Source organism: Lithobates pipiens, unplaced genomic scaffold, assembly GCF_037356315.1.
Source record: "Lithobates pipiens isolate NorthernLeopardFrog02 unplaced genomic scaffold, aLitPip1_a1.2 Scaffold_19, whole genome shotgun sequence".
Classification (NCBI taxonomy): Eukaryota; Metazoa; Chordata; class Amphibia; order Anura; family Ranidae; genus Lithobates; species Lithobates pipiens.
This window is the reverse complement of record NW_027507764.1, coordinates 187888147-187898538: the sequence shown is the minus strand read 5'-3', so window position 1 is coordinate 187898538 and position 10392 is coordinate 187888147. Positions and strand designations below refer to the sequence as shown.

Below are 10392 nucleotides of genomic sequence, written 5' to 3'. Positions count from 1 at the left end.
CCCTGCTGTTTTACATATAAGTGTCCACAGAAAATCAAACTCAAGCAATGAAAGATGTAACAGTAAGGACTAAGTGCACATGAAGTGTGCAAAACGTGTCTACCCAGCATTCTGATGGCTGTAATTTTTGGGATGTCCAAATAAAGAGGATTTTGATCTTCAGTGGTGTGCGGCCATTTCTTCTAATTTCAGTGTGGAGACGAGCACCTGCTGGATCATTAGGCTTCCTTTGTCACCTGAAGCAGCGGGGTTTTCTTTTTTCCAACGAAAGATGTAACATTGTCAAAAGAGGGAAGGGAGAAAAGAGGAAAGCAAGTGAAGGCAGAATGGAGTAGAGCCCCAAACCGCATTACACCCATTCTAGATAATGAATTAATGGCTGCCAGGTGTTATCGATCGAATCTCGTCTGGGTGTTGTTACGGGTACACAAACACTTGTCATTAATCATTATCCAGTTCCACAGTTTTTTTGTTTTTTTGTGTATTCAAACAATATTACTGACCGTTGTTCCAGCACCTTACTATGGTGAATTCCAGCTGCTAGGATGATACAAGATGATTTTCTTTAAGGTGTTTAAATGTTTCAATATCCAATTTTTAGAACAGGGCTATTTCGGGAGCTCTGGGATAAACTGACCTGTTGTCAACATTCATGTCATTTGAACAAAGGTCATGTATCTGTAGTGTTTACTTATCTATTTTCAAAGCTCTAAGTGTCGTTTCTCTCTGGTACTTCATCCCTCTGTTATCAGCATGAGTCACTTCTGACAAGTTCTCCAACACATGAGATAACATTAGCTAAAAGTAAGCACTGAGCTGGTCTATTCTGAGTACGGCTCTGCATGTTCCTTCATTCTTCTGCCTATGTGGGAGGGGGAGGGGGGGTGTCCCTTTCCTCCAATCTGCTCTAACACAGTGTAAGTGCAGTCTTTCCATCCTTCCCTATGTACTGGTGAAAGATGAAGAAAGGTTTTTAACATGATCTGCACTTTGGAAAGGGTGTAGAAAGGAGAACCAGCTGATAAACAGGTTAAAATAGTTGCAAAATGTTCTTCCAGCTTCCCTGGTTATGGTTACTACATATGGGCCAAATGTCGAGCAGCATCGGACGATTCAATAGAAACTGCCCAGCATTTGGCCAGAATCTATGGCAGCTGGTTGGAAGAAGCCGGCCATTTGGGCCAATGGCTGAGAGCGCTGAACGGTGTGGTATGGTGGGGGTGGACGGTCCCCCCTGTCAGAACTCAATAGCTCACTAGGGGAGATCACTGTACTAACATTGGATCAGTAGTACAGCGGCTCTTCCTGTGCACCAGGCTTTAGTACCACTTACTTTGCTAACTTTTTGCTGCCCTGTCCCAACTTTTCTTGAGATGGGTTGCTGCCATCAATTTCAAATTACCTTTTTTTTTTGCCTAAAATGGAACATTTTCTTAGTTTAAAAATATTTCATGTGTTTTCCATTGTGAGCATAATATGGGTTTATGAGATTTTGCAAATGATTCCATTCTGTTTTTAATGTAGGTTTTACACATCCTCCCATTGGGGTTGTAAATGAGTCATTCTGCAGGAACAATATTCATTGAGTTATGGTAGAGCTTAGTGGGATATTTTGTGAGGTAAATCAAGCCAGATGTCAGGCACTCTTCTGCTGTCTTTGGCTAACCCATAGTTCTCTGGGAATCCCAGGTCATATACTAAAAGACATATACAATAATAGTTTCAAAATGAACAAACGTGCATACAAAACCAATGACTCCAAATTAGATTCCCATTTTAACAGTTAAAGTGTAAAAATAAGTCTTTATTACTTGAAGAACACAAAAAAAATGCTTTGAAAGGTTACTTCAGAAAGCCAATAGTTTGTCTTTTTTTCCCCATACTTTCCTCCTGATTTAACACATTCCGTAAGGATAAGTGCAAGGACTTTGCAACACGTTTTCCTGTCTGTAAAGAATGAAAATATTACTTTAAAAATAAATAAAAACACAAAAGAATAAAAATTCAGAGCAATACCGCTGGCCCATTCACAGCCTGCAAACTAAACTGCAGCGTTTTAACTTTATGTGACGTGCACAAAGTAACATTTCATTGATGTTACTATACAGCAGCATAGTTTGCTGCGTTTGCTGTGCGGTGACATGCAGGGCCACCGGGAGAGGTACGATATTATGCAAATATGTTGTAGAATATCACACAGCTCTGGAATGCAGTTACCTGCATGTATCCATGGGGAAAAACGCAGGTAACTGCAAATAGTGTAAATGGGCCCTGAACAAGACAAATCCCTTTCTTCCAAGAATCTCAATATACTAAGAGCTAATTTTGGCCACTCGCAGTTACATCAAAGAGGTACTAAAGACTAAAATTTTCTGACTGCCAATTAAAGCATTAAACAAACAAACTGCATAAACACCATCTGCTGGGATTTTTAGCGCCCAGCTTTCCTAGGAGGCAACAGTGAGGGCATGGTGATGTGACCGTTGCCCAGTGAACAGAGGTCGGGATCCAGGTTTTTTTTTTTTTGTTTTTTTAATGCCTAATTTTTTAACTCCTTTGTAAGAATTTTGTTAAAAATATTTTTAGGGGGCTGAGGAGGCAATAAAGCTGAAGTTTAGCTTTTCGTTTTATTTTTGGCTTTATAACGTTAGATAACAAAAACAAACAAAAACAAAAAATAAAACTGAGAAGTTAAACTTCAGCTTTAAAAGCAGATCATTTAAGGCATTATTTTTAGGTTTGGTTAGGATAGATTGAGAAACAGCTCAGATCAGGTTTTCACCATTTGTACCCCATTGAAGGAAATTCCCTCAACTTCCTTTCTTTCTCACAGAAAGAAATCTTTTTAAAACAAGTTTAAATATCACTTTAGACAACTGTAATCAAAAGTGTCCCCATTGGAAGATTTCTCCTCCTATAAAATGTTTGATTTTACATCACATTGTCTTTGTGTTAATGGCCAACAAAACTGCAGTGCACTATGTGGCATGCTACTTTTTAAACATCCCCCACTAGTTGTCAGATCACCATTCATCAGGAGGACAGTTCTGACATGAAGATCCAACGACCTGTGCCTCTACCAAGATGGCCACCACAGAGGCATTTTGCAGATAAAAGGCATGATAAATCAGTAATGGGTAAAAGATCACCTGCAGGGAGACCACAGGCAAAACTGGTGACTAGTCCTTTACCCTTGGTTTCCTTATTTTTGGGCACAACGTCTACTGTTCCCATTTAACCACTTGACCTCCAGAACATTTACCACCCCCCCTTCATGACCAGGCCATTTTTTGTGTTAATTTAACTGACAATTGCGTGGTCGTGCGACACTGTACCCAAATAAAATTGATGTCACATTTTTCTCACAAATAGAGCTTCCTCTAGGTGGTATATGATCACCACTGCGTTTGTTTTATTTTGCACTATAAGCAAAATAGGGCCAACAATTTTGAAAAAAAATAAAATAAAATAATATTTTTTACTTTTATTTTCGGCTAGAAAACACATCCAATAGAGGAAAAAAACATTCTTTATAAAATTTAGGCCAATATGTATTCTGCTACATGTTTTTGGTGAAAAATTGATTGGTTTATGTGAAAGTTAGAACGTCTACAAAAGATGGGATATATTTATGGAATTTTTTGTTTTTTTCATACTAGTAATGCCAGCGATCAGCAACTTATAGCAGAACTGCTAGGTTGAACTGGATGGACTGGTGTCTTTATTCAACCTTACTAACTATGAAACTCCGATATTGTGGCAGTTGGGCACTGACACGTTGTGGGAAACAGGAACACCAATACAGTGATCATTGCTAAAAATATGCACTGTACTAATGACACTGGCTGGGAAAGGTTTAAACATCTGTGTGGAATATAATTGTTAAATGTTAAGTGGAAGGAAAATGATAAAAAGGTTTTCCACATAAAAAGGGGTGCATTTGTATTCAGCCCCCCTGAGTCAATACTCTGTAGAACCACCTTTCACTGTAATTACAGCTGCACGTCTTTTTGGGGATGTCTCTACCAGCTTTGCACATCTAGAGAGGGACATTTTTGCGCACTTTTCTTTGCAAAATAGCTCAAGCTCTGTGAGATTGGATGGAGAGCGTCTGTGAACAGCAATTTTCAAGTCTTGCCACGAATTCCCAATTGGATTTAAAGCGGTAGTAAACCCGCACATTTTTTTTTTTTTTTAAACCTGCAAAGCAAAAAGGCATAATGAGCTAGTATGCACCGCATACTAGCTCATTATGAAATACTTACCTTAGAACGAGGCCCCGACATCTGGCCCGATCCACGCCGAGGGAGCTGACATGCTCCCTCTGCGTTTCTTCCGGGTATCGCGGCTCCGGCGCTGTGAGTGGCCGGAGCCGCGATATCGTCACTCCCGCGCATGCGCGCGGGAGATTTCAGTCCGGCCGCTCGGCTGCTGCCGGATTTTGACGGCGCGAAACCCCTTGTGCGCATGCGCCGCTGCAGTCAGCGGCGCATACCGAGGGGAACATCTCCTAAACCGTACAGGTTTAGGAGATTTTTTTTTTTACCTACAGGTAAGCCTTATTATAGGCTTTCCTGTAGGTAAAAGTTAAAAATGTGGGTATACAACCACTTTAAGTCTGGACTTTGACTGGGCCATTCTAATACACGAATATGCTTTAATCTAAACCCTTCCATTGTAGCTCTGGCTGTATGTTTAAGGTCGTTGTCCTGCTGGAAGTTGAACCTTCGCCCAATCTCAAGTCTTTTGCAGATTCCAACAGGTTTTCTTTTAAGATTGCCCTCTACTTGGCTCCATCCATCTACCCATCAACTCTGACCAGCTTCCCTGTCCCTGCTGTGGAAAAAAATCCCCACAACATGATACTGCCACCACCATGTTTCATGGTGGGGATGGTGTGTTCATGGTGATGTGCGATGTTAGTTTTCCACCACACATAGCGTTTTGCTTTTAGGCCAAAGTAAAATTTTGGTCTCATCTGACCAGAGCACCTTCTTCCACGTTTGCTGTGTCCCTAACATGGTTTCTCGCAAACTGCTAACGGGACGTCTTATGGCTTTCTTCTTGTCACTCTTCCATAAAAGGCCAACAACTTTATCCCTGACCTGTCTGGTGTGTTCCTTGGCCTTCATGATGCTGTTTGCTCACTTATGTCACGTACACACGTTCCCATCAGAATATACTCTGAAGGTTTTTCCGACGGAGTTCCGCTGAAACTGTCTTGCGTACACGCGATCACACCAAAGTCCGATCATTAAGAACACAGTGACATACAACAGGACTAGAAAAAGGAAGTTCAATAGCCAGTAGCCAATAGCCTCCGTTTCGTACTTGCTTCAGAGGATGCGTCGTTTTTGGTCCGTCGGAAAAGTTAAAAACAGACGAGCGGTTTTCCCGATAGGAATTTTCGTAAAAAAAAAAAAAATATATAAAAAAAAAGTCTGATGAGGCATACACACGATCGGAATATATGATGAAAAGCTTCCGTCTGGCTTTTTCTGTCGGACATTCGTGTGTACGTGGCATAAGGTTCCCTAACAAACCTGAGGGCTTCACAGAACAGCTGTATTCATACTGAGATTAAATTACACACAGGTTGACTCTATTTACCAATTAGGTGAAGGCAATTGGTTCCACTAGATTTTAGTTAGGGGTATCAGAGTAAAGGGGGCTGAAGACAAATGCACGCCACTTTTCACATATTTATTTGTAAAAAAGTTTGAAAACCATTTATCATTTTCCTTTCACTTCACAATTAAGTGCCACTTTGTGTTGGTCTATCACTTAAAATATCAATAAAAATACATTTAAATTTTTGGTTGTAACATGACAAAATGTGGAAAATTTTAAGGGGTATGAATACTTTTTTGAGGCACTGTAACTTAAATTTCTGAACATATTTGTTTTGGTTTCTTTGTATGTATAGATTGTATGGGTTTGTATCAACATGTGGTGAAAATGTCAATAGGACCTTTATAAATATATTTACCTAGAAAAATGGTGACGTGTTTAATACTAATTTTACCGACGATAGGCGAGTGCCGAAGGATATTGATTGCCTCGCACCCGCAAATCGGCTTTTGCTGTGAATTGTCACAACAGAAACGGCCCACAAGCAGCACACGCGTGCACCCCCTGCAGGCAGAGATGCAGACACACACAAACTGCACACAGCTGCCACCTTGTAGCAGTAAAGTGCTATAGGGCGGTCAGCAAGTGGTTAAAACAAATGAGGATTCTGTAAAAAAAAAAAAAAAGGTACTAATGCCATGTGACTTATCTCCCATACAAACTACTGAAAGATGGCAAATATTTTCAAACTCACACCAGAGGTATAGTGCTCATTTGAATAATGTAAATATAGCCAAATGAAAAAGCCTTGGATATATAATAGTGTGTCTAATTATACAGTGACCTGGTTCAAAATCAGAACTCTATGAAGATAGATACATTTTGTCACTGAATATTCATGTTGTGTGAAAACCGTGGGAAGGAATTCTGTTTCCATTTGCAAAAATGATTACATTAATGAGACATTATGCAGCAGCTACTGTCCATTTTAAATATTTATCTACATATTTGTGAGAAATTTAACCTCCCTTATGGTGTGAACATGAACGAAATTAAAGGAAACTTGTACTGAGGAAATACAAAGACTGTCAATAGTGATTTATACTTCAGGTCATGAAAACGCATGCTGCCTAGCTGTCGTACGGATCCAATACTTCAATACCTGCAGCATCACTTAACAGGAATAAGAATGCAAATCAAGAGTTCTGACATCACTCTGGCTGTACTTGTTGCATCCCTATTATGAATTAGTGACATGGAACAAGTTTGCAAATTAAAGTGGAGTTCCACCCAAAAGTGGAACTTCTGCTCGTTGTACTCCGCTCCCTCTCCGGTGCTACATTTTCCACTTCCAGGAGTCTCAGCCGCGGGTATTGACGTCACCGCCCGCCACGCCCGGGCTCCCTCCTCCTTCCCCAGCCACCGGGCCAGTAGGAGAGAGGAGCAAAGCTTCACACGTGCGCAGTAGGGTTCCTGGCATGAAGAGGGTGGCATGCACCCGACAGCTGATGGAATCAACAGCTGCAGTGCGGACATCGCTGAACTCCAGGACAGGTAAGTGTCCTATTATTAAAAGTCAGCATCTGCAGTATGTGCATTTGCTGGTTTTTAATTTTGCAGTGGTGGGCGGACCTCCTCTTTAAGGATCTATGTTCTGATGCACATACTTGTTCCTTTGCGTTCCTTCAACAGCATACTTTTTTCAAGTTATTTGCCATAGCCGTTGAATAAATGTGACGTTTTGGACAATGCCCAAGTTTAGTCTAGTACACACAGGCTGAATGTCGTACGGCATTGGACGGTTTAATAGAAACCGTTCGACATTCAGCCTGTGTGTGTTATTTATTATGACACACCTACCTGCACACAGAGCACTGCAGCACAGCACAGCCACTGATCCCCTGGCGCTTCTATCTTCACCCGGTCTTCCTTTGTGGGCTCTGGCTGTTTGAATGGCTGGGCTGTGATGACCTGGCCACGGCCCTGCATTCGGCGTTCAACAGAATACTGTGTGCCCTGAATGCAGAACGTCACTGTGCATGCATGGGTGACATCATTGGCTATTGTCGATGTGATTAGGAAAAATTGTACCTACAGGTAAGTCGCATTGTAAGTTTACATGTAAGTACATGTGAAGGGAAGGGACTGTACTGCCACTAACTACTACATGATTTACTATATGTCAGTTCCACTTTATGCATGAAAAAAATAAAAACATTCCGCAGAACCAGGTCTGGATGTGGCAGTCTGATTAGTAATGTTTTTACCTCAATCATCTCAAAAATGCATTCAGGATCCAAGCTTCCTTTGCCCATTTTTCTCATGCAAGTCAGGGTGCCTTTGATGTTTATAGCAACAAGGATGCTGGCCAAAGAGCAGGCCTCTTCCTGCAAGGTGGCATCTACCACATGTCGGTGACCTATCTGTAGAAAAAGCAAGACCATTTAAAAAAAAAAAATTGAATATATACTGTAATTCTCAACTGCAGGAACTGACTGTTAAAAAAATCAGCTGGAAACACTCAAGTTGGCCACAGAGATATGATGGAAGACAAATGTGCAGGCGCTGACCTCTGAGCACATGCTTATAGGAATAAGGCAAGGAAAAGGGATTTCAGACCAATAAGAGTTAGATGGTTGGGTGTCTGCATTGACTAGATTGGGCTATAATTATCTCATGCCTGTGCTTTGCTTCATCTTAGCTTGCCGGGATGAAAGAGAACAGAAAAAAAAAAGTTTGAAAAAAAAGGGGAGGAGAAGTAGGGCGAAAGCTCTTTTGGCACTACTTCTCCTGTGCGTCACAGGAGTGCATTTCATTATTTTACTACTACGTTTAGCCCCATCTCTCCTACCCCCTCTATTGATCTATGAGATTGGGTGGGGTCAAGGCCAACCTCTGCCACATAAATTCTGGGATAGACTGATCATTTTAACATGCAATTTTCACTAAAACCCTCAATGGCCCAATTTTAAGAAAGGTTTGTTACTTTAAGTGTATGTAAGCCCTAAAAGGTGTTTTGTTAAATCTATTTCACGAGTTAAAAAAAAAATACCTGTTGATCTTGCCAGAAATCTTGTGAGCAGATAACTTTTTGTTATTTTCCCTGCCTGTGCTTTTCTGTTAGACCCCTTTCACACTGCGTCGTTTTGCAGGCGCTACAGCGCTAAAAATAGCGCCTGCAAACTGACCTGAAACAGCAGCTGCTGCCTCTCCAATGTGAAAGACCCGAGAGCTTTCACACTGGAGCGGTGCGCTAGCAGGATGGTAAAAAAAGTCTTGCTAGCAGCATCCTTGGAGCGGTGAAGGAGCAGTGAAGGAGCGGTGAAATTAATGGGGCAGCGCGGCTATACCGCCGGCAAAGCACCTCTGCGGTGGTTTTTCACTCTCTCGGCTGTTGGTGGGGCCGAATAGCACCGCAAATCCGATGGTAAAAGCTAAAAATAGCTGCGACTGGGATAGAGATAGGAGTTCCATAGTCCGACTTTGTGTCAGTTTTCCTGATACAGAAGGGCAAGTGAGTGTTGCAATGCTAGGACTGGAAGTGTTTTACTGGCAAAATCACCAGGTGAAAAATCTTTAACCACTTCAATACAGGACATTTATACACCCTTCCTTCCCAGACCAATTTTTAGCTTTCAGTGCTGTTACACTTTGAATGCCAATTACTCAGTCATGCAACACTTTACCCAAACAACATTTTTATAATTTTTTTCATAGAAATAGAGATTTCTTTTGGTGGTATTTAATCACCACTGGATTTTTTATTTTTGCGACAGAAGTGAAAAAAGAGCGAAAAAAATAAAAACAAACAAAAACACACTTTTTTTAGTTTCTATGATAAAATTTTTAAAAATAAGTAATTTTGTTCCTATATTTGGGCCAAAATTTATACTGCTACATCTCTTTGGTAAAAATAACCCAAATTAGTGGATATTATTTGGTCTCTGTCAAAGTTATAGAGTCTACAATCTATGGTGCAAATCATTGAAAATTTATCACACCTGATGCAATGACAGCCTATTTCTCGAGGCCCTGAAATGTCAGGAAAGTACAAATACCCCCCAAATTACCCCTTTTTGAAAAGTATTTAGTATGAGGCATGGTGAGTTTTTGAAGCTGTAATTTTTTCCCACAATTCTTGGGAAAATTAAGTTGTTTTTTTGTTTTGTTTTTTACAAAATTGTCATAATAACAAGTTATATCTCATACACAGCATATGCATACTTCCAATTACACCCCAAAATACATTCTGCTACTCTTTCTAAGTATGGCGATACCACATGTGTGGGACTTCTACACATCCTGGCCACACAGGGAAGTCCAACATGCAGGGAGTACCGTCAGGGGTTCTAGGAGCATAAATTACACCTCTAATTTCCTAACAACCTATTACATACACATAGTTGTCAATTTATAAGATATTTCTAAACACATAGCATGTATATAGCAAAAATTACACCCCAAAGTACATTCTGCTACTCTTCCCGAGTATGGCGATACCACGTGTGAGACTTTTACACAGCCTGGCCACATACAGAGGCCCAATATTGAAGTAGTACCTTCAGGCGTTCTAGGAACAAAAATTACACATCTCGTTTCATTCCTACCCATCACACTTTTGAAGGTCCTTGAGCACCAGGACAATGGAATTACCCACAAAATGACACAATTTTGGAAAGCAAACACCCCGACATATACTCTATGAGGCATGGGCTGGTGTCAGGTCCTTGGGTACTCCGATGGCCTGGTGACAGGTACTTAGATGGGCAGCGACAGGTACTCGGGTACTCAGATATACTGTGACGGGTACTCGGTACTCAG

General features: G+C 40.9%; 1 protein-coding gene across 1 annotated transcript in view; it reads right to left on the bottom strand.

Annotated features, from left to right (window-relative positions):
• Positions 1–1783: 1783 nt before the first annotated feature.
• The window catches only part of EXOSC7 (exosome component 7), a 43601-nt gene continuing 34992 nt past the window's right edge, over positions 1784–10392 (bottom strand). Inside the window, exons 7-8 of the mRNA XM_077491584.1 lie at positions 7839–7994; positions 1784–1947 (exon numbers count right to left, since the gene is read on the bottom strand). Of these exons, the coding sequence (XP_077347710.1) occupies positions 1843–1947; positions 7839–7994 (261 nt within the window). The 3' untranslated portion in view covers positions 1784–1842. The remainder of the gene's footprint in view (positions 1948–7838; positions 7995–10392) is intronic.